Consider the following 25,870-nt stretch of genomic DNA (forward strand, 5'->3'; position numbering starts at 1 on the left):
TTTCACACTTCTGCTCTGCTTTCTAAACTGGCCTATTTGCTTGTCCATTGCTGATCAAACCAAGCTTTGCTTCCCTGAAAACATACATAGAAAACACATAATTTTTACTTTGGTGTTAAGACTTTGATTATTTGCATCAAAAAGCATCTAAAGCAAGAAACTGAAGATAACTAAGGCAGGCTTACAAACTTTATGACTGCATGAATAAAATGAATAAAGAGAGAATAATTAGGCAGAATTACACACCCCTTTTAAATGACTGCAACCAAACCTTTCTTTCTTTCTCAAACATTCATGCCATTGCTTAAGGACCTTTAGAGAAGACTTTCAAACAAAAAAAAGCAAATTAAAAAAAAACACACATCACACACACACACAAATCAAGAAAGCCACCTGGTCTAAGACTGAAGCTCTGTTTTGAAACACGAAATTACAGAGGTCACTCATTCCTGGAATTTACGAGGTACTAAGAGTTACTACTGCCTACGCCAGCCTCCGCTGGCACTTCAGACTAGAGCCATCAGGCCCTGATGGCCATTACAAACTGTGACTTCATTATCTTCAACGCAGGCGAGATTGGGTTCAGATGCCTAAAATCGTGTGTTTGGACACATCCGCCAAGACAGCAGTGGTCCAACACAACTTCTCGAGTAATTCCAAAGATCACAGCTTGAATGCTGACTTTGCTAAGAGTACATAGTCACGTGCAGCTGATTTATTTCCCAAACTTATGACCCCTCTCTGCTTGTTGAGATGGGAACTTCAAGCAAGTCCAAAGGATTTGCATAGCCAACAGAGGAAAACAGACTCAATGTTACATGTCTGGAGGGAAGCAACACAAAATATCTACCTGCACAAAACACGTACCTATTCCCTGAGAGTATTTTATACTTGATGCCAGTTGCAATCTATCCATATATTTAATATCCATTATTAGCGATGGATATCTACTGATTTTTTTTTTATTTATGCGACTGCTTAGAACCAGAGAGAAAGCAAGAATGATTCAACAGTGAAAGCCAAAACTGCAGAATAACGAACTATTCCTTTAACACAGACAGAACACTTACGGCTTCAGCATATCAACAGTTAAATGTTTAGAAAATGTGTAAAAATCCAGAGTTTTGGAGCTTCAGTGCATACAGACATAACCCACAGCAAAGCAAACACAGCCTGTCCTTGAATTCATGTTTTCTTAATTACCTAGGCCCATTACTATTCAACACTCTTTGCAGAGCGCTACAGAGCTCTCATACCTCTACACTACCAATATATGTATTCTTCAGTATCCAAAAGAACTGAAACAGCCTAAGAGCCTCAGGGCTTTTCTGCACAAGAATTCTTTCTGACAGAGATATACGATAACATTATATAGTTATATTTGCCCTAGTAAACTCCCCATGTGGACACCAATTTTGCGAACAGAATGCTTTTTCCTCTTGCAAACAAATTCCCAGCAGCGTTCACTTAAATAACGTATCATTCACTTAATAATTGTATAATTCACTTAAACGCCTAATGTCAATGAGGCCAATATGTCCAATTGACTTTGTACATTTGCACTGTTGCTCAAGCCAACAAGGAACAAAATGGAGAGGTGGTCAACACGGTTGCATCCGTAGTTCCTGATGCAACTTTACTACAAAGGACTCGTGCAGAGAACAAGAAGTTAGTTCCTCGCAACCAAGGAGTTAATTAAAAGAGGGGAAAGAGAAGCACATGGATGTTGGCATAAGGCAGACAGGACAACAAAAGATGTGGAGCTTGGGAAAGAAATAATCCATAAAACTGAACCGAAAGGCCACATTCTTATGCAAAACCAGATTTCCTGTTCCCATCCCACTTTTTTGCCCTCCTTTGACAGAACACCCTTGACAGATTGTCTGGCCCGACAATGGAAAGGTGAAAGCACAGTATCAGCAGTCACTCCTGCTTGTGCTATCCACCAAAATGCCAAAAGCAGGCTGACCTTCACTCCCACTGCCAGAAACATGAGGTCAATATGAGCATCTAAAAATGTTGTCCCGAGCATTGAGCAATGTTTTTTTAAAAGCTGTGAAAGGGAAACTTTCCAAAGCTGGAAGGAGGAAAGGGAAAGGTCTTTCTGCAGCTGCAAGAACTACCTTATAAGACTTTCAATTGCAGCAGGATGAGCTATTAAAGCTGGCCATTAAACCCTGGAGGTTCAGTGTTCAAATTCTGCTTCAAGTTCACAAATGAAAAGAATCTATTATGCTTGCTTTAGTAGTCAGAGGAATCATGCCACATCAGAAAATAACTATACTCTTTGACGAGACTTGTTGAAAACACATCGGAGACAGGCAGCAGAGTGGCTTGTAGTGTCTTGGCAGAACATTCTCCAAAACCTTGCCTCTCAGTGTCCTACCACCGCATCAGTGTTAAGGCACGCTTTCCAAAGATGCATTTTTAAAAGAGGCTTCATGATAAAACAAAGCTTTCGAAGTATACCACTAGACTCATTCATCTTATGGATACAAAATATGCATCTAGTTATACTTTTCAATTAAAGCATATACTCCACCTATTATTCTCTAAACAGCTTTCTAGCGATAATACACAAGCCTCTCCTACTTCTCAGTCACATGGAACAGACACCTAGAACATTATTTTCTCTAGCTCAATTATCTCAAGCAGCAAACGTTATAAGCCTTTTCGCACAAAGCCTTGCCTCACATTTTAAAATTAAATATAATGTCCAAAAACCATAAACTAGACCCAGGAAGAAAAAGTTCTTGTTGCAATTTTCTCATAAATCTTTCCCACAGAGCAGCCCAAAGGGAAACAGAGGGATGATTACTCTTCAGAAGCAGAAAAGGGGTATTTTTAGTTTAAATCTTAATTTTGAAATTTTCCATAGAGATTATAAAGCTAATTGATTTCAATTAGTTATAAAACTAATTGAAGCAGGGGCAACTCACTATGTTACCTCTAAGATACATGGGCTCATGGACATGGCCTTGAACAAATTTTTGGCACATCCATGTGCAGAACTTGTCTCAAGCATATCGCTGACTTTGAGACGCAACTGGAAGGCAACAGCTCGGACACCACTACTGCATCATTGACCACTACTGGACAACGAATGGGAGGGAGAAGAAGTCTGTCCACGGTCCATTGTCCCAATGCAAAGATGTCCTACAATAGCTTACTTCTAATAAAATTACTCTGCTGTGGACTCCACATTCCTACACAGAACTGGCAACACAAACTACAGTCAAAAGACACAAAATGCAGTCAAAATTCTCTGATTTCTGATGCAAGAGATTACTTTAATTCATAAAAATCACCATCTTTGGCAGAAGATTTGGGGGCAAAATTTCTGCCACCTTCATGAGAACAAGAGTGACATTTCAGTGTGTCAGGCAGTTCTTCTCACCTCACTTCTTCACAGCTTAACTTTTAAGACGCAAACCCAAACCGAGTCAAGACTGTCACTGTAGGAAAGGAAAGCTCCTACCTGATTTGCACGTCCTGCCATCGTCTTCTAGCTGCACACCAGTGGGACAGGCACAGCTGTAGAAGGGATCTCTTGGAGACAGCAGGCACAGATGGGAGCAACCACCGTTGTTTTCTTCACATGGAGTGTGAACTTCAAGAAACCAAACAAATTGATTATCATTTTTTGAGAACCCCTAAAGCCCTCTTTTCTCCATGAGGAAGAAATTATATATCTCAAATGACTGGCACAAGCTTTAGTGATAAAAGACCCACATCATTAAGTGTTTGATTCCTCCCTCCCCAGCATCTTACTTCTTGGGGCACCTAAATTGTGATGCATTCAAAAGCTGATTTTGAAAGAGCTGACAGCTCAGCCCATTCTCACTATACAGTTCTTTCAATGTTCTAAAGCTGAACACAGCTAAGAGCTTTGGACATCAGTTACTTTGTGGATGCCAGGTCTGCTAAGCATCATGAAAATAGAAGACAGGGTTTGGAGCGTGGTGATGGTGGGGGGGAGCGGCCAGTTCTATGAAAGAAAGGAAAACAACAATTTGTACAATTGCTACATTACAGTAGTGTTGAGTGTCGGAAACATCTTTTCCTACTGCAAAGCTTTCATAGCAAGATGTAGCCCTGAATTACCAGGAAATACAGAGAAGCAACATGTAAAGTCAGCAAGTTTGCAAACACTAAAAAAAAAAAAAATTGGGGGCTGGGGGGAACAGGACAGGGATGGACACACAACAACTGCATGCATCTATCTCACTTGCATGGGAAAAAAATGGCAGCAGGAGATGAAACTGTAACCATAAATAATTATGGAAAATATTGCCAGTTATTAAAAAAAAAACCCCAAAGGCAAGTTGTGCAAGATCTCCCCAAAATCAATCATAGTTTGAATCTGAACTGCTTTAATACAAAACCACAAGATTTCTGGCTAATTTGGCTTGTGTTACTTCCACTGACAGTCACAAAGAGAGAAAAAAAAAGGGAGAGGAAGGAATCCAAGTTTGATCTTAATGAAGTCAATGGCATCTGAGCTATTTTCAGCATATGCCATTTCCCTCTGCGCTGTATTTTCTTTGTGACTGACCCAGAAATACTGTGACCCACGGGTGGGACATTCCCTGAGCTAAAAGTCAATGACAAGAATTCAGCATAGACAAACTCTTATCTGGAGCTCCAAGATAAACCAGGGTGCTGCGCACACCCAACAACCTCAGTGAAAACTCGCACGTGTTCCATCACCAAGACGATCTCCAAACTCCTTCTGCTTGCTTTCAAGCCTATTTACTGACATCTTCCAAACTTTACTGGAATAACAAACGTTACCTTTAGGGAAGCAGACTTTACAGTTGGCATAAATAAAGAAGTCAACCCAAACGGCAAGAGTATCTGCCCCAGGCAGGACACGATTCTTCCCATAGCTACTCAATTACACACCATTGCTTTGAAGTCCCATTCTCACAATACTAAAAAAAAGCCCTAGACCAACTGCCACATGGAATCACATGCATACACAAAATATATACAGCTTCATTTAACTTCAATTCTGTACACCTTCCTTTGAAGCAGCATCATACATAAAGAAGGAATAGAGGCACGTCTACGCTTCATATAAATGCTGAGGACTAAATCCCTTCCATACTGAAACATCTATAAACTATTTGTTAGATATTGAAGATAAACATGATTAAGTCTGGACTGCAAAAACAGCACTTACAATTACAACATGAACTTTACATATTTTATGGTAATTCTATTTATTTTTAAAAAAAATACGATAAGCAGTTTTTCAGTTGTCTTTAAAATAATGGTGTTAAAAAGACGCCGGGTGAGTCTTTATGATTCTCATTCAGATATTCCAAATGAAAAGATGTCACTGAAGTAGTGCACTGGATTTTGGATTTTGTTACCAACTGGGATGATGAGTGAGCACATACCAATTCAGGCTGGAATTTTCAAAGAAAAGTACAGGACTCGAGTACTTGTACCTTTAGCAACTAATCCCCTGACATGTGTTCAAAACCTTACACCTTCACACTAACCATTTTTATGATTAATGGTTTTCCTGACAGGTAAGTAACAGTTACATAAAAAGTTTCAGGGAAAAGTAAAACATACAGTATGGCTGCCGGTCTGGACTTAAGACCTGGATGTCCATCGGCGAATATAGGGCAGACAATATTTCTCTCCTTTTCTCTCCCGTCCTTTTGTTACAGGCATGAATGGAGCGCGTTTGCCAGTCTGTCCAATACAAAGTGTCCCCAGATAACGTCAGTGCAAAGGGATGAGTAAGACTACCTTCAACAACTTTTTGCCTAGACGAAAGAAAAAGCAAGGATTAAAAATGAATTGCTTCCACTTGTTACCACGCAGAAAAAAATCTGTCTTTGTCAAAACTCATTTAGGAATCATCGTCTTTTAAGAAATTCTTCTTTTAAGAAATTCACTGGATCAACAGATTAACCTGGTGATAAAAGTGATAATCAGACTGAAAAATGTAAAACAAGACTTTGCCCCTTCATAGCAATAAGGACACAAATATACCGGGTTTCATAGAGACATGGTATCTGATTCAGCTCCACACTGATCTCCGAAAGGCCTCACCGAAGTTCCTTAACAGGGCTGTGCAAATACTCAAACACAATTGCCTTTTGCAGAAAACACGGGTCCAAAGAGCGCTCCTCCAATTAAAGCGCTACTTTTTCTGTCTCCCTATGCAACATATGACATCTTTGCCCGGGACTTCAGTTGCACTCAGTCCTTTCTTGTAGCAAGAAAAGGAAGAAAGGACCCAAGAGTCTCTTTAAATTACCCCTCTTGACTTGGTCAGCAGCAGAAACAAATATTTTTCAGATTATCTTTTTAAATGCAGAGCAATTTAATGCAGTTATGTTTTTTCTAAGACTCAATATTTATAATCAATAGAAATCAGAACCATTTCAAATGTTTTTCAATAACCTCATTCAGCCACACTTCTCTTCTGGCGCTGCATGTATTTTCGCACTGGTTATCAGCTGAACAGAAAGCTACAAAACACATGACATTTCCACCATGTTTTCTAAACTTGCAGGATCCCCAAATGTATACATATTGCAATAAATTTGTGTAATTTATATTCAGTAGTTTTGGAAACATTTACTTGTGTACTTGACAATTCCTCAGTCAAAACAATATGAACTCAGTTTTCACAAAATTCATGCATTTTATGTACACACAAAGGCATACACACACCTTCCAAGCCAGTGTTCTGACAGTATTCAAAATTTCTCCTCATACAATTTTGAGAGAGCTGAAATCTCAGCATCATCCTGAAGGAAAGTGAGGAGCGTATATTTAAGCAACCTGGTCTAGTGGGAGGTGTCCCGGGCCATGGCAGGGGGTTGAAACTAGATGATTGTTACTGTCCCTTCCAACCTAAACTATTCTATGATTCTATGATTTTTCTTATATCCATATTGAGACCTGCATTTAAATTATTTCCATTGAAGAGATTAAAAAAAAAACCAAAAAAAAAACCAGTTAACATTTGGCAGGGAAATTATTCTGTTTCATTTTGAGCAGCATAGGCACCATTTGCATTTTCCAGAGTGGGGGGAATATAAAAAGTACCCCAAAATTTCTTCATATGTATTCAGACATGGACAAGTTTGAAACAGACTGACACATGCTAACAAGTATTTGCACATACGTGTACAAAGCAAGTAATGAGGAAAAAAGAAAACAAAATTATTATTACTCTCCTTTCTGTGCTAGAGATAAAATCAAAACTGCTCTAAAATTTCTGTCCTTCAAATTATTACTACTTCTCTCACCATAAAATATGACAGAATAAATAGAGATTTCTCTTCCTCTTTCCACTCTCACCTTTCTTGTTACTTCTTTACTAGTAACAGCAGTAGCTGTATTCTAGTATTGTAGCAGCTGTTTTCCACTATATATTGCCCCTATTTCCATCATTCTTAGATATCAAGTCTCCCCTTCTCCTGTAATTACATCCCTTGAAACAGTTCCAACCAATGTGCTTGCAAACTGAAGCTTGCTAAGATGTAACTGGCAGGTTGCTCCAGTAAGATTAATCCACGATGCAGAATGCAAATTTCCTTTTTCTTTGACTTCTGAAGTGATTCTGGGACAGGAGGAGGGGTAGAAGCATTTGAAACAGCGTAAGATTTCTTTATTGACAAGTCGGTGTGAAACTTATTTTGCTCTTTTTTTAAGGAACAGAAGCAACCTCCAAAGTGATCATTTAGTTTGAACCACTATTGAAGTCTACCTTGACACCAGAATTACAAGTCCCAACTTCACAGACTTCTGTTTCAACATGAATCAGAGTGTGTGTGTGTGTGTGTCAGAATAAATAAAAATTTCATTTTAAATGAGTTAAAATTGAGATCAATATTCATGAAATTTTATTAATATGCATAACATTTTAAGAAGGAAGTTTACCTTATGGCAACAATATAAAATATACACAGCTAATCGACATCAAGCTATTCTATTGGGCAACGCGTAAAAGTCCACGTACAGTCAGACACAAGGAATTTCCAGAATGCATCCTGCACAGGAATACCCTGACATCAAGTGTGCATTTACACCCTCCAGCAGTTGAGTCAAATATGTAAGAAGTGTACACCAGTGAGCTAATTTTTTTTTAAAATGCAAAATACATTCATTTTTTCCTTAAATACTGTTTCATTTATGGCTCGATAGAAAACTGCTTGGGAGGTGGTGGACATGCACTAATCTATCACAAAGTAATTCGGACAGATTGCTGGTTTTAGTGCATTCAAAGGCTTGCTGCCTTTCAGGTGGCCTTTCTCTACTTTAAAATGAGCAAAATAAATTTTACTCACATTACAACTTCAAGTTTTCACACACGCATGCAGGTAAAGTTTATATAATTTGTATGTGCATGATAACTGCAGAATCAGCCTGGAAACCTTACCCTCTGCGACTCGCACCCAAATCAGAGAAATATATTCATGTTGTATCGTATGAAAAATCTCACTTAGATTTCTGAATCTTGAGACAGCATTTTCTTTCTGTCTGTGAACCTGCACCCAGGCTTTGAGCAACCATTCCCGCCTGCAAAGGCCTTTTCCCTTGTCTGTGCTCCCGACTGTCAGTCAGTACTTGTCACTTACTACAATGCTACCATTATCTAGCTCTTACGCAGTGCTCTCAAAGGAACTTAAGAGTGTTTTATAAAGGAAGTCAATATTGTTATTCCTCTTTTATGAGTGTGAAAATCAGGCACAGAATGCACCTCGGTAAAACAAATTGAAAAACACCATGGAGAATGCAGTGTTTGGCGGGGGGGGGGGGCATATTATTCTATTACACAGATATGCGTAAAATAAAACTCATCCAACTTTTTACCAAAGCAAAATGATCTCGTAACACAGACATTTAAAATGTTATGAAATCAGGAAAATTAAAATGTCACTTTAAACTCCCTTAAGACCAAAGCCAGACCAGAATGCAGAGGCTTGCCATCCTCGGCAGGACGTTTCACTGGTAGATGACACTCACCCTCAAGGACCAACACAACCTGCCCATCGAACACCGTGCAGAATTGAAGGTGCAATCTCAAACACCTAGGTCTGCGCTGTCTGAAGGGTCACCTCTCTGTGTCTACAAAACCCCAAACTCAACAGCACACTTGGACAAACTTCCAAGTGTGCTTTCCCACCAACCAAAACTTCCATACTGTGCTTTCTATCAAGCCTTAGGAAAATCTGCTTCCTTCTCCCTTGCAGTCTGAAATAAGCTGAATTTGGTTAATTTATAGGAATGCCACAAAGGACATCTTCGGATGGGGCCAAGGACAAGTGCATCTCCATGTATGTTTCCTATTGAAAAAAAAATGCAGTAACAATACCGTAAAATCCCAGTCACTAGTTAAACGTTAGCTTGCCTAGGGCCAAGGATAAACATCTCCAGCTATCTTCAAGACAAATATTAGCCTAAAAATGAAAAATTCTGCTGTACAAAAAGGCTATAAACCGTTCATAGCGAAATACTGATAAAAAGAATCTTAGTTTTAAAACCGATTTTATAGGATGTGAGGCTATTTTACTTTTGGCAAGGCTATTAACAATTATATTTTAAAAGAACAATATGATATTAGCATTATTCTAGATTACTGAAAAAAATGCCTTAGTTCAAAATGAATGCAGGAAGTGCATAAATTACACCATATTATAAATAAATTACACCATATTATTGACTAAAGGAAACTTACCTAAAGGAACCATCCAGATTTGCCCTGTGAATGAAACTCAGTTTTGCATCAGCCCAGTAAAGTTTCTGCTCATCCAGATCTATCGTGAGTCCATTTGGCCAATAAATATCGGAATCGACAATTATTTTTCGGGTGCTGCTGTCCATTCCTGCCCGTTCTATTCTGGGTGTTTCACCCCAGTCAGTCCAATACATGTATCTGAAAAAGAAAGCAAGAGATGCACACAAATTAAATGACAATACATGCTGGTTAGCTTTCGGAACAGAAGGGATAGCAGCTTTTAGCAAAGCCCGTAAGTGTGTACACAGAGTGGTGTATACACACAAATGTATATCCCCAAAACTTTAACAAACTTATTAACTCACTAATATACTTATTAACGAAAATCAAACCACAGTTCTAGAGGGCGCAAAAAAGTCCTTCCTGACAGCATCTTTCACAAACATTGACTCTGCATAATGTATTAGCGTTCTCTTTCAACGTTGGGCAGCACCTGATTGTCATAAGCATTTACAACTGAGATCACCCCTGCATGGCCAGTTACTACAAGTTAATATCCTAAATCACATTCTGAAGCAACTAATTATTTATCCAAGCAGGCAATGACCACAGCTGAACTTCCTTTTGCAAGTCTATACACAAAAAAGAATAAAATCAAGTGCCCTGAAATTTCTCTCCGTTGACCTCTATGTCAATGACCAGCTGGAGTGCATGGAGCTTCACCTGGGGATGGATGAAGAGCCGACCGAGATCTTACGGGTCAGGATTAAAGGGAACGCAGATATTACAGTGGGGTTCTGCTACAGGCCATCTGACCAGGATGACGGAACAGATGAGGCCCTCTATAGACAGATAGGAGAGGCACCGTGTTCACAAGCCCTGGTCCTCACGGGGGACTTCAACCACCCCGGTATTTGTTGGAAGGACAACACAGCAGGGAATAAGCAATCCATGAGGTTTCTGGAATGCGTCAATGATAACCTCCTTCTCCAAGTGGTAGAGGAGACAATGAGGAGAGGAACTATTCTGGACCTTGTCCTTACCAACTAGTAAGTGGGGAATGTCAAGCTCAAGGGAAGCCTTGGCTGCAGTGACCAAGAAATGGTAAAATTCAAGATCCTTAGGGGAGCGAGGAGGGTGCACAGCAAGCTCACTACCCTGGACTTCAGGAGAGCAAACTTGGGCCTCTTGAGGGATCTGCTTCATAGGGTTCCATGGGATAAAGCACTGGAGGGGAGAGGGGCCCAAGGAAGCTGGTTAGCATTCCAGGATTACCTCCTCCAAGTTCAGGAGCGATGCATCCCAACAAAAAGGAAGCCAGGCACAAAATCCAGGGGCCTGCATGAATGGACAAGGAGCTCCTGGACACTCTCAATAGCAAAAAGGAAGCCTACAGAGGGTGGAAGCCAGGGCAGGTAGCCTGAGAGGAATACAGAGAAACTGCCTGAACAGCCAGGGACCAGGTTAGGCAAGTTAAAGCCCAGACAGAGCTAAATCTGGCCAGGGACATCAAGGGCAACAAGAACAACTTCTATAAGTATCTTAGCAATAAAAGGAAGACCAGGGAAGACGTGGGCCCTCTCTGGAAGGAAACAGGAGACCTGGTCACCTGAGATATGGAAAAGACTGAGGTACTCAATGACTTTTTGCCCTCAGTCTTCACCAGCAAGGGCTCTAGCCACACTGCCCAAGTTGCAGAAGGCAATGGCAGGGACTGGGAGAATGAGGAACCGCCCACTGTAGGAGAAGATCAAGTACAAGACCCTCTAAGGAACCTGAAAGTACACAAGTCCATGGGACCTGATGAAATCCATCCTCAGGTCCTGAGGGAACTGGCAGATGAAGTTGCCAAGTCACTATCCATTATATTTGAAAAGTCCTAGCAGTCCGCTGAAGTTCCCACTGACTGGAAAAAGGGAAACTTAACCCCCATTTTTAAAATGGGGAAAAAAGGAAGACATGATGAACTACAGGCCAGTCAGTCTCACCTCTGTGCCTCACAAAATCATGGAGCAGATCCTCCTGGAAACTCTGCTAAGGCAACGTGGAAGATAAGGAGGTGATGGGTGACAGCCAACATGGCTTCACTTTGGCTGCAGTGAGAGGTGCAGCCAGAAGCTGCACAGAGCTGCAGCCAAGGAGGAACGGGCAGCAGTACAGTTACCCCTAGCACATGTCCCTCACAACTCACTTCAGCTTAAAATGCTGTGATCTCCATGTACATACTGCACCCTGATTCAGCCGTACCTTCAGTTCCAGCACAGTCACAGCACTATTTAGAGCATTCTGATCATAGCAGCATATATGATCATTAGCATGTCTATCCCACTGAAGAGGGGAGTATAGATAAAAATATAGATAGACAGACAGAAATGTGTCACTTGTAACACAATACACATACGCTTGTGCGTGGGAGGGTTAAACAAGGAATTTTCTAGTTGAAATAGTAAAGCTTCCACGCAGATGAGTCCTAAGACAGCTCACCTCAGAGTGGCTGCAGGAGACTCGTGTCCCCAGATGCCTTCCCCAAAACTACTCAGCTTGAGCGGCCAGGACAGACTGACTGCTCCTGAAGAAGTGGCAGCAGTAGCTGAGCTGCCCCAGTTCACATGAATGTAAATTGCCACTCATTTTGGTTTTCCTTAACAAGTCAGGCTGTAATTTGTGGCAGCTCAAACCGTGTGGGGAAGCAGCTATTGACAAACAACGGAAGCCAGAGAAAAGCAGACATGAAAGAAACTGTGCAACCAGCTGGTGAATCAGGCTGTGGAACTGATGCGGCCAAATACTCATTTTTGGTCAGGTCAAATCAGTTCTGTGATCTGTCTCACCTGCACTAGCCTCAAGTATTCAAAGGACACCTTGAGCCACCTCTATAGAAACGAAGATGGACAAAAGATGGACAGTCGAATTAAGAAAAACCTGGCTACTAAAGGTGACTTTGGGCTATATCATATGGCTATGGCACTTATTCATACATTGAAATGTATAAATGCAGACTAAAAAGGAGCTTAGACCAAAATCTGAAATCCCATGACAGTTACTCAAAAGCAAAAACAAAAAACAAAGGAGACAAAACTAGGTAAGTCCAATTTATTTCAAAACAGGTTAAAATAAAAAGGATGAAAAAACACCCCCAAAATTACCTTTGAGCAAAATTGCTCTCCTCAAGCCTCCCATTAAAACTGCAGCCTGCCCTGAAACTTGGTGCATTCTCATGAAAGGAAAAAAAAAAGTCTGTAAGCAAAAGCTCATGTGTAAGCTCGTGAGCTTCTCATGATATTAAAGGAGCTGCAGCTCAAGAGCCTCTTCCCTGTTGCCTAATTTCATAGATGATGTGTGTTTATCCTTGGCCACACAGAGACTGCTGGACAAAGGTAGTACTTTCAACTTCGCACATTAAGTTGCCGCAGGAAAACGGCATCCCTACATTTTAGCTCATTAACAGGTACCAAGCTCAATCCTCAGCAATGCCTGTGTCATTAAAAGGTCTAAAACTATGCAATATTAGCAAAGTAACTGTACCACAAAGGAAGGCTGGCAGGATGAAGATGCACTTAGACAACATGTAGAACAATCTGAACGCAGGCAGCGTTCTCCCAAAGCACTTCTCTCCCAATTGGACTTTTTTAACACAACATATAAAAGATTATTATTACCCTCTCCTGATTGCAGGGTGTCTCTGCAATCCCGTAAGTATCATAAAGCTGATCTTCCTGGTGACCTTTTCAGAATACATCAAGTCTCTGCAGCAACCAAGCACCTACTGAAGTAATGGTTTCGTTTCCCTTCACGTGCTACAAAGCACCCCTGTGGTCCATCACAGGAAAGCACGCCAAGCAATCGAATGGAAAAAGCAATTCTTGTCTCCATGTAACCTCCTCCCCTTTTCCAACAGGTTTCCACCCTTTTCGGCAGGCAGCAGGTGCTTTGGCAGCGTTAGGTTAATGGTTGGACTCAGTGATCTTAAAGGTCTCTTCCATCCTAGACGATTCTATGGTTCATCCAGTACCCAGAAGTACTGGACTCCACAGAGTTTGTAAGATTCAGTCACTGCTCTATTAGTAAGCACAGTAGCTGCAAGCTTCGCTACCAAGCTTTCTAGTCAAAAGGCAATTAAACAAACGTAGTTCAACCACAGTCAGCAAGTTACTGGGTTTTGGCACATACTTAATTACCACATTGAATCAGGGCTTAAATGGTGCTTCAGTGCTATCAGGAGAATGGGACTGAAAGCCACCTTGCAAAAATAAAACAGATTTTAAAGTTGCTAAACTGCACCCCAGTGGTCTTTTATTTTTTTTGTCTGCCTAACTCATTTTAAAATTCCAGGTGCAGGAGGAAAAACAGGATGAAGACCATATTTCCCCTCAGTTTTAAAGCTGCAGGGCATTTCTTATTTCCTGGCGCTTCATCTCTCTTGTCATCATTTTTGCAAACATTAGAAATCCCGGCCATGCCCTCAAAGACCAGCCGATCAGCCATCTGAGCTGGAAGGTATCACGGACATAATAAAAAGCGGCCAACATTGCCCAAACGCTTTTTCCACCTCCCGAAATGCAGTACAGTTGCCAAACCTTACATAACCTGCTTACACAAAAGGGGCCAGTTGTACAGATGATGTAAATCAGCACAAACTTCTCCAATTTCAACAATGTTCTCGAACTTATACAAGCCCAGGGCACAAAACAGGAGTTTACAGGAAATTACTACGAAGTTTAGATTCCTGCACATTTAAAGCTTACTTCCCCCGGTCCCACCTTTAAAGTTACAAAATCTCAACTGCGAAATGAAACAGCACCAATGGTTTACAGGAGGGAAAAGAATGGCTATCTTGCATAGCATTAAGCTGAAAATTACTTGCTCAAATTACCTCTTTTTTGTTTTTCAAGCACTGAACTTTGAGACCTGGATGTTCTTGACAAAAAAAAGCATTACATCAAACCCAAAAATATGCACCAGCAGGTAAACATCACAACTCATCACACTGTATTCAAAGACATGTATTTAAAGCAAAGCAAACAAAACCCCCAAGAACCACCCTTCTCCACTATAGTTTTCCTACATCTTTTATTCTGACAGGTTTATTCTTTTGAAATACATACATTACATATATATAGTATACTATTTGGCAACTGAGAACAAAGAGGAAAAACATAATTGCCTGTCAACTGATGGATGCTCAAATATTATTGCAACGAAGTGCCTGCAAGGAAAAAGCACGTCTTTCCCTGCTCAGCCATATGGAAAGGAGTAAGACACCCTCGTGATTTCTCAAAGGTAAACACACAAGTATTCAATACAGCTTCAACAGCCTGTTAAACAGTCAGGTTACGTGACACCGTGAAGCTGAAGAATCCTCGCAGAAAAGGACGCAAGATTTGCAAACACATTAAGCTACAGACGGAGGGCAGCAGTAAGGAGATGCTTGCAGCACTACTCATTGGGGTTAGGAAGAGGATTTTTAACTTGGAATGCAATATTACTGCAAATACCTCTGATGTGTTGAGAAAAAGAACCTACGCCGGTAGGATTTCCTGGGGAAAAAAAGGAGTTGCACACGCTTTGTGTGTTATGCGCTTTCCCCTCTAAAAGAATGTCTGGCACATTCGCATGCAAAAACTCTACAGAAAACAGAAAAACAACTATAAGAAGGTAAAATGAGTCCTCATAACTGCTCCTTATGGTCACTAGGTAAGGCAGAAGAGACAAGGCGATATAACTTTTTCTTCCCAGACATTTCAGAGGAGATATGAAGAAATACTATATACAAATAAATGATTTCATATTGAAAGCACTTCACAAGCAACTCAGCATTATACCACCACTCCAAGGTGGTCAGGGATGTTGCAGAAAACAAGATAGAGAAAGGACCTCATGAGGTCACGACCCAGGCACCAAAAAAGGTTGCTTTTTCACAGAATCATTAAATTCCTGAGGTTGGAAGGGACCTCTGGAGATTGTGTACTGCAAACCCCCCACTGAAAGCAAGGTCAACCAGAACAGGTTACCCAGGACCTCGTCCAGTCAGGTTCTGAGTATCTCTAAGGTTGGACACTCCACAATCTCTCTGGGCAACCTGTTCCAGTGCTTCATCACCCTATCAAGTAGAGAAGTATTTTCGTTCATTTAAGTTGAACTTCCTCTATTTCAGTTTGCGCCTATTGTCTCTATTTTCACTGGATACCACTGAGAAGAGTATCACCTTTGCTCCTTTCACGTCACATATTTATACACATTGATAAGATCCTGAGCCTTCTCTTTTCCAGGGTAAACAGTCCCGACTCAATCCCCCCTGTCTTCTGTGGTGGATGCTCCAATCCCTTAATCGTCTTTGTGGCCCTTTGTTAGGCTCACACCAGCATGTTCACATCTCTCTTGTGCTGAGGAACCCGGAAGTGGACACGGTTCTCCAGAGGTAGCCTCACCAGCACTGAGTAGAGGGGATCTGCTGGCAATGCTCCTTCTAATGAAGGAGTGCTCTTGATTTTCTTTGCAGCAAGGGCATATTGCTGGCTCATATTCAGTTCATTGACCCCAGGTCCTCCTCCTCTTTCAAAAAATATGATTTATTTTAGGAAAAGGAAAAATAGTCCAAATCTCACTACATTCAACCCATTTTACGACATGCTCCAGCAATTCAGAAGTCAGGGGATCCTCCTATCAAAAGGTGCAAAATTAACTGTCAAACTCTCTCCACCAGTTTATGAGATGCCTCCCACCTTCTGCTGCTTATAGGTAGACCCAGTCATGATTTAACCTCTGACTTAACTACTCCACCTAAAGTTAAACCTAGATTTCTTCCTCTCTCCATAAGAAACATTGGATTAATGCATGTCAGGACAGTCCAAGAAATTATGTCTACGCATTGTACTGAATTAATGGAGGACAGGGATCCTGCCAACATATTCAACAAGGGTAATTCAATTGTGCAAGTAAGGTGTTGGTTGTTGTCTTACCGACAGATTGCACAACTGCCCTTAAACATTTAGCTCAAGCCAATGCATTTTATCTATTTCAGTGTGCTGATGCAGTTTAACTCAATGTTTGGGAAAACAATACACTGGAACGACAGCCACTAATTTGTCAAGCCATGCAATCTAAGCATGCTCACTTGCATGTTTATAATTTTGAAGACAATTTAACAAACAAAAGAAACCCTGTTTAAGTACACATTCAACAGGTTATGTGGAAAAAAATAAATCTTACTTCAGCTTATAATATCGCTTAATTTTACGTGAAAAAATTAGAAACGTGTTTTGAGTTAAACCAAAGCCACCCAATTCATGACAAACACAATGGTCCCAGTCCAGCCAGACCAACATGTTGTATATGCCATGATTTCCACACTGCCTCTGTGCAACTATAAACTGACCCATCAAGTCCTCTAATCAAAGAGAATCCCAGCTTCTACCATCTCTTTGGCCCCAGAGCCAAAGCTACAAGACCAAAGTTACATTCCCAACCACCTGAGAAACCAACACAACACACACTGGCACTGAGACAATCAAAGCCATCCTGTTGTTCCTTCGGTTCCCTTTAAAAATGGCGTAGAAATTAAAAAATTAAGAATACCATGATTCCCAAACTGCTTAAGACGACTAAATGTGTACAGGGCAATGGAGCCTCAGTCTCCAGGACTCAGGATATAAAGAATCACAGAATTTGTAGGGGAAAAAAAGAGTGCTAACAGGGGAGTGAGTTCAATGGGGTTATTAAGGAAGTCTACACATTTCCACCTCTTCCCCATGCAATCCCAGATGGGGGGGAAAAAAAGAGTAAACCACTTTTTTCTGCCATCTCTGAACAGGCAGCTCTGCTCTGAAATGAATCAAATGGTCTTTGAACAATTTATGCTCTTTAGTCACGTCTATGAGCAGGAAAAGGGAGAAATAAGCAAAAGAGACCGATGAAACATTTATGGAAAGGCTGTCACCATCAAGGGCATCCATCTGAAAATTAGAGTAAATAACACTTCCCACAAGAACTTCAAGTTTCTCATGCATGAGACTATTTGCAGCTATTTGGCCACAGAACATATCAAAAGCTTTCCAACTCCCAGAAATTACAGCCATACCAAGATACTGGATATGACTTGTAACCAATTTTACGGTTGAGTACTTTTCTTACATCCTAAGAAAACAACTGTGCTACTCCTATATTCATCCTCATTACAGTGTTTCAAATAATTAACCAAAAGCTTCAAAACAATTTTATACTTGAAATTAACTACCAGAGACACACGAGATATAAACTCATCTCTAGCTTTCAAGGCAGCAATAATCATGCTTCACTCAAAACTGGGGCATCTTCTGCATTTTAACTGAGTAGCCATGAGTGAAAGCAGAAGTTGGTATAATCCTTACCCATACCATGTTTGATGTTTTTCTTCTCCAGTACTCGCAACAGTTACAAGTTTTTATTCAGTATTCCCCCTCCTCTCAACTATTCCAAAGGAGGTAAGATCAGATGATACACCATTAAAAACATGTGACCATTCACAGTCATTTAAATCAAAATATTCAAAGCTTCAGCCTACTGCAGCTCATACAGATCGGGCTTCAGCATACAGAACCCAGTGATTTCAGCACAGAAAGCCAACATGCTTAACCTTAAGCACACGACATACTGTTGTGTGGGACCAAGGTCGGGGTGAATCAGCAGTAACCACCACTGCAGTTTTATTTAAGTGCTTCTGTGAATACGGTTCTGAGTCGTGTAAGAACAGCTATAGGTTTGGTTTGTGGTTTTGCTGTGACACTGAGGGAACGCTGTATATAACAACTAGGCACGTCTGATGCTTTTCATTTTAGGCTCTGAACCGAGCACCTTCTAATTTTGATAGCTGTCCCTTTTAAATCCATTTTTTAATATCCCACTTGTCATATTTACGCATCCAATCCTTTCCTTCCTTCAGTGCCAACTATACCTTACTTAGGTCAATGACAGTCATTGCTTGCAGATTTGGCTAATTTGCCTGAAGCAATGGTCAGGCTGGGCTATGGCACACACTTCCCTAACGCTGTTCAGAACCCAATTAGACTTGTTTTAACCTCTAAACTAAAGGCCATTCTGCAGAATGTCAAAACTTATGATCAATAGCTTTATCCTTTGTACTCAGTATGTCTTTTTAATGTTGTTTTCTAATTTGCATCTTATTTCCTTCCCTCAAAGCCTCTGCTATTCCAAAGGGGAAGACTGCTCCATACATGAAGTTGGCTTCTGCGCTAGTCCACTGGCGCTGCCACTGCCCAACAGACCCACACCACATCTCAAAAGACATTCTAAGAACTAAAATGGGCGAGGAAATGTAGGAAGAGGTTTGCAGCTTTCCTTCACCCAGTCAAAACAATTCAAAGGTCCTTCCTCTCCCTCCTCCCTGAATATAATTTCTACAAACCCCACCAGACTTAACATGCCAGCTCAGGTATGGCCAATTCAACAACCCCAGTGATGACTCCAAGCCCACAAGACAGTACGGGGTTTTTTTGGAGGCAATCCATTTTTACTTTTCTTTAAAATAACCATTTCATGGATGTTTGACTCAGCTCTTTGTACTTTGGCAAAAGAGGGGGAAGAAACTTCTCAAGCAGTACTGTCTGCTGAATAAGCCAAATTATAGAAAATATGGCTAAAACTTGAACAGTAGGCTTGCTCCAGAACATATCGCAGCAGCCATCACACAACCAGGAAGAAACTCAATACTTGTATTAGCCAAAGCAGATGTTTCTAACACATTGTATGCTTTAATAATGTGAACTAACTACTTCATTAGCACTTAGCAGTGAAAATCAGGTATAAGGATTAAGGATATGCTACAGCTCCTCCAAATCAGAGCCCTGTATTACAGGTTGAAAGTAACAAGCCTTGAGATTCAGATTTAGAGGTCCTACTTTAATGACCCTTGTCAACACACATTCTAGGCTGTTCAGATCTAAGACTTTCCCTACAGGACTGAGAATTAACTCATTTGTTTTGGCTATGCATTCATGCATTCTTTTGAAAATTTCTTTTCAGGAAACCAAAGTTTGCTTGTGATACGCGATAAGGACTTGCTTCTGAAATGCATTCCTGCTTCTTCACACAACGTTCATGATATTTAGGTTCTTTTCACTGTGTCGCACAGAATTTGAGCTATCTCTTTAGTTGGGCTCGAGTAAAATCTTTACATACACTAACTTCAGTTTTGTTGTCCCCAAAACACAGAAACACGCAAAAGCTGCGAACTCAAACTTAATAAAATACCAACACTACTGAATCCCCCACCAGTGGTCCACCTAGCAAGAACGTATATAAATGCTGATGTTCTCCAAAACAGCGCCAAGAATTTTAGCCTAATGTCTCCAATTAAATAAACTCAGTTTCACATAACCAACACCAGGTCTGGGATCTGGATGTTCAGAACAAAATGGCAGTGAATTTGCAGAAAAGTGTTTTGTACTTTCCTCTGTCTGTCTAGTTTATCCTTAATATCAAGGAAGCAGAATAATTGGTTTATCACATATTCCTTAATATCAAGGGAGCACACATATTGGTTTATCACAATCCTTTTATTCCTAGAATACACAGTGGATTCAGCAAGAAAGCTTTAAAGTGTATGGGAAAGAATGCCAGGTTACGTATTAAGCAGCTGCCTGTTAATTATGATACTGTCTCAGAGCATCAGAAAATCCAGAACAATTAATTATTTTCACTAGCTCTGGGAAGAGTAGAGACCCACAGATGATCTGCATTAGCCTTTCACAGCTTGCTTTAAAAGAAATAAACTTTAAAATGCTCTGAATGATTGTTAGGGGAGACAACAAGTGCATCTCTCTTTTGTGTTATAACCTTCATATAAGCATTGCTTTTAAAGAAGGAAGGTAGGTTGAGTGTGGAAACGATGAATCTCTCCGTAAAAATGTGATTATGTCAAATGCATCCAACTAACTATTAAGCAAGCCTGCCAAAAACTGCCAAAAAAAAAAATCATAGTTTTGAATGTCAGCCAGAAATCACAGAAAAACAGGCTTTGAAAGGAACCTCTAGAAGTCAGCTGGTCCATCTCCCATGCCCTAAGGCTTGGTCATTACACCTATACTGTTCCTGAGAGATGATCACTGTATCTTCAATACGTTCGTCTCTATTCTCTCGAACTAGTCTATGTATCGAAGAATTACACTCAAAACGGAATAAAACCTATTTATTAGGTAAACGCCATGCTGGGCATAATATCCCACTGCGAATACCACAACATGAAAGGGAGTCCTCCGTCCATCTCGGCAGAACAGCCTTACTAAAGCTAAAAGAGAAGAGAAGGTGTCACCAATGTGCACAAGGACACATTTTTTTGTCAACAGACAAAATAAATCAGATTTGTTTGACACCAAGCATTCCTGACAAGCCCATGTTTGGTTACTACTAGCATCGCTAAACATTTACAAACTGCTTACTTGTCCATTTTTCTTCTGGAAACTGAAGTTGACTGGTCTATACCTAATGAAGTTTTCTTCCTCATTTTCTAAGTTTTCCCCCACTTCTCTAGAAGAAACTGCTAAAAGGCAAAAATCACATCTGTGGAAATTCTTCCAGACTGAAAGCCAATGTTTAGCATCTTCAAGACCGCATCATCCAGTTTTAGGAATCCTAGTCTAAATTTCATCAGATTTCACGGTCTGGAAGAAAACCCACATACTTACTTAAATGCTGTAATCTGTTCTCTTCTATTTGAGCACAAATTCTTACTCTTCTGCCAATTGTAATAACTGCATTAGCACCTGATCACAAAAACGTCTTAACAAAAAGACAAATGAAAAGGTACTTAACGGTTCTTTTTTCCTACTGTCATCCACTTTCCTTCCCCAGAAAATACCAGTAAACAGGGAACAACTGGTTCTAGGCAAGTTCAAACCCAGAGCTTGCTGTGCCTAAATCAAATATAATGATCACTACTTCACAGACGCACCTAGGAAATATTTCAGAACTACCACGTGAAATGAAGTGGATGTAAAAGCAGATTAAATTTGAATGTTTTATTCCACAAATATACACAATGTGTGATTTTTTTTGTTTATTAAGTTTACTATATTAGATAGTTATTTGAGCAAACCTGCATTTAATTCAATAGGATCCTTGTGTAATACTGGATTTTGTCACTTTTACTCAAAAGAGCAGCTCTGTGGAGGCTGATTTTAATAGACCATAGTGGGGATGAACTGGTTAATTATAAGGATACATGTATTTTAATAATGCATTTTCACAGACCATTTATTTATGTTGCTTTGTTGCATTGGATTAATACACAAATCAAACAGGCTAACAATTAGAAACGTCTGCCACAAGCTAAAAGTGATAGAGGTGTTTCATATAAAGATCCTGCTCCCAATGGAAAAAAAACGAACAACCTGTAGACTGCAAATGAATCTTATTCCTTATATTAGTCCATTCCACAGTAACTGTTCATACTTGCACCCTTCCCTGGCGGATTAAATGCAAGATAGTTAGAAGCAGACAAGTCCTCCAGGAAAGAAAGAATAGGCTACCACAGACTTATGGAAAGGCAAAACCAAGGTAAAATACCTAACACCAAAAAGGTGTCTTATGTTGTTACACTTACTAGATTTTGTGCACGTTTCAGAAATGCTACACATCTGTTCTGCACAGTGTATTGCTGCAAAGAGCTGCCTTTCAATGTCACACAAAATAAACCATGCCTACACCCCTCCTTCTTCCAAACACAAACAAGGATTAGATTTCCAGAAACACTGCAACTTCACCATCACCACTGACGATTTTAAAAAACCTCTCCTTTTGACCTACACCAACGATGTTTTCTCCCCCAGTTGTTCTAATCCAGTTTTCATTAAAAATAATAATCTCACACTTCCTGACGCCAGATTTTTCTTACAGATGAGAAAACTACCTACGCAGACCACAGAGAAGAGGAAGTGATCCCTGAGAAAGAGTTGTGAGCAATTAGTGGCAAACCACCTCACTTGTGTGGATTTGTGCACACAAGGGAACTGCACCTCACTCCTCTTTTCCCCTTATCCTGGGGGTCCCTCTAGCACAGCAGATCTTCAGTCACCGCTGTAATGAATACAGGGCCCAAATGGCACAGCGCCAGCACTATTTGTGCACAGGGACAGCAAATGTGAAATGATGGGGAGTACTGAAGAGGGAGGGAGGAACCATACAGAGACACAGGCATTTTCAAGAGCACTCAAAGTGACAAACCCAGCCTGCTCCCTTATTACTTCCTAACCTGGCCACTGTACAGCATTGAGAGTCTCTGCTTTCACTTGGATTCTTTTACTTGCTGGCACAAACATGATTATCCAACATCACCACCTAAGAATATCCTGATTTTGTTTACCAGAGCATAGCAAGTGAGAATTCCTGTTTCAACTCATGCAGATCTACACACCTTGCTGACTAAGACATCACATTTCAAATGAAAGTTAAGTTACCAGACAAGATAACTGAGAAAATAACAATAAAAAAGGCTCGGAAAATTAATTACTTTTCAGAAGAGCAACGGAATAAGTTAGGCAATCATACTGGTAGAATATTTGGCTTGGCATTTAAGATCAGCTGTATTTTTCTTTCTGGCTCTATTTCTGGGCTGTCATTTCTTGCCACAAAATATTTAAGCTCAAACATATGTTCGGCTACAGATCTTGAGAAAAATACCTTGGGAAAATGTAAACTGAAAGAAAAGACAGTTTCTTTTTCAGAACAAAACACTGAACATAAAACACCACCGTATCCATTTAAGCATTTAAGTCAAATTAATATTTACCCATGAGCAGGATCCAAAGCTATTGCCCTGGGCTGATCAAGGTCTTGCCAGAAGAGGACTTTTCTAGATGTTCCATTGAGATTAGCTACTTCTATCCTATTGGTTTCTGAATCCGTCCAGTAAAGTTTTTTCCCAATCCAATCACATGCCAGGCCATCCGGGGAAACCAGACCAGAAATGATGACATTCTGCACCACACTCCCAGTTTGGTTAATGTAAGTTTGCTTGATGGCTTCTTCACTCACATCTGTCCAGAAAACGATGCCTTGTGAATACTGGAAGTCAACCGCAGCAGCATCCTCTAAACCACTGACCACCACAGTGGACTCCAGCTTTGTGCCTCCAGCATCCACGAGTCGAACATCCCGCCGGTTGGCAAAAAGCAGAAAGGGAGATGCTACAGAAGAAAAAAAAAAACAGAAACACGTTAGTGTTATTGTCATCTAGAGATGTTAAAGCACTGCGTATGAATATGGCAGAGGAGGATTTCTTTTCCTAGATCAGTGGGGCAGGCAGTAGAGCAGAAGGAACATCAAAGTTTCACGAGAGAAAAATGCATGCTACCCAAGAACCTCTTCCTTCCACATGTCAGAAAAAGCAGTAAACAACAGAGGGAAGAGCAGACCCAATTATGTATCTGAGGGATATGGACAGTGTCTTCAACATTAGTTAAGAGTTCAAACTGAGACCCTTCAACAATACCTTCTGTGAATCCATACACCCAGGTTAAGAAAAAATTAAGTCTTCACGGTCTGAAAGCCTGGTTCACCAAGTTGAAGTAGTAACAACACGCAGAAGGCAAGTTTTGATACCCTTTAGTAGCAGGCTGGAAGCTAACAGTACTAGACACCACACCCTGAAATGCTCCTACCAAGTACCCTCCTGGAGAGCAAAGACTGTGACAGAGGTTCAGAACTACCGTCTTCTCCTCTGCACCACAACAAGAGAGAAACTCGAGGAAGAGTTTGAAGGAAGACGATGATGTGGGTTGTGGAAGTTCCTGGGGACTGCTGTTAGCTGGTAGAGGCAGCCAGAGCAAAAGGACAAGAGTTCTTTCTATTTGAAGCTCTAAGTGGGTGGTGGAAGCTGGAGTGCTTGTACTGAATGACAGGGAACAGGCTTTCAAAGGGGACCTAACTTATGATTGATGCAAGAGGGATGGGAAGCTTAAAGACATGTCATAATGACAGGCGTAGAGATATTCCAGCAGTATCTGCATGAGTTCTACATCTCTTGTGTGTGAGGTTCAGTTGGTCAGTGACAGGACCTTGGCAGATGACACTGGTGTTCACAGACAGAATGGTGGGGAGAGCGACTCATGAGAGGCAAGGAAATTAACCTCGCTGAGCTGGATCTGACAGTAAGACAAATAGAAGCACTAATAACAGTGGCAGAGACTTTAGCACAGACGAGATGACTTTTCTGTCATACCAGATCTCATCTGCCATTGTACTCGGAGAGAAATAAATCTGTGCTTCCAATTGAGGCTGTCCCTCCACACCCTGCAACGGAGAGAAAGGTCTGAGTCCTACAATTCCCAACACAGAATATTACAAAACCCGAGCAGAGGGAGATTGTAAAGATCCTCTGAAGGACCCACTATCGGGTGAGAAGGCACAATTCAGACAGTGACGAAGTCATGATTTGGCTCAACTGCTTCTCCCAGAAGAGGACATTAAGTAGATATCTTGCAGAACATTCCTTCCCAACCATACCAGCCAGACTGACGGCAAGTTAACCACTTCATTTCTCCCCTAAAAGTGCAGGCTTGCTTCTTTATCCATCAGTAAACAAGAAAAATAGTTATCTACAGATATGGCTGGGAAGGCAGCAGCCAAGTACAATGAAGCCACCAGAACGGCCACAGCTGTGAACACCACTGGAAAATGCCAGTATTCCAGAAAAAGCCACAAATGCTGGAAGTAATGGAGCTCCCTCAGCTTCTCCTCTGATTGCCAAAGTCTGGCAGGGGTCTTATGTCATCAAGTGAAGAGCTATTTTCAGTTGCCCATTCTGTTTGCCACCTTGAACCCCACTACCCTTCCCACTCCTCCCCCCAGTTCCTCTAACTCATGCAGCAGCTGCTGGAGTTCTACACCAGTCAACTGCTGACTCCGAGCTTCATATACAATCATTCAACTCAATTCTGCTGCTTCCAGCGCGCACCCAGCAGAGGTCCAAACACTTGCCACTCAACTCAAGGAACAACACACAGAACAAAGCACCAACAACAGATATGTTATTTAATCTTCTATGGCTTCAAGCCTGTGATATAAATACCTTTACTGTATATAATATATGAGACTTAACTCTTGACACCGTCTTTCAGATGCAATTCCTCCAGCAGTTTTAAAAGAAGACAGTTTATACGAGGTCTG

At 40.8% G+C, this 25,870-nt stretch overlaps 1 protein-coding gene across 2 annotated transcripts in view; it reads right to left on the reverse strand.

The window, feature by feature from the left end:
- Positions 1 to 25,870, reverse strand: part of LRP5 (LDL receptor related protein 5) — a 159,293-nt gene that overhangs the window by 100,165 nt on the left and 33,258 nt on the right. For both annotated transcript variants that reach the window (XM_074585551.1, XM_074585550.1), the window contains exons 2-5: positions 23,493 to 23,889; positions 9,713 to 9,910; positions 5,587 to 5,783; positions 3,479 to 3,610 (exon numbers count right to left, since the gene is read on the reverse strand). In XM_074585551.1, coding sequence (XP_074441652.1) covers positions 3,479 to 3,610; positions 5,587 to 5,783; positions 9,713 to 9,910; positions 23,493 to 23,889 — 924 coding nt within the window. The remainder of the gene's footprint in view (positions 1 to 3,478; positions 3,611 to 5,586; positions 5,784 to 9,712; positions 9,911 to 23,492; positions 23,890 to 25,870) is intronic.

This window comes from Larus michahellis, chromosome 4, assembly GCF_964199755.1.
Source record: "Larus michahellis chromosome 4, bLarMic1.1, whole genome shotgun sequence".
Classification (NCBI taxonomy): Eukaryota; Metazoa; Chordata; class Aves; order Charadriiformes; family Laridae; genus Larus; species Larus michahellis.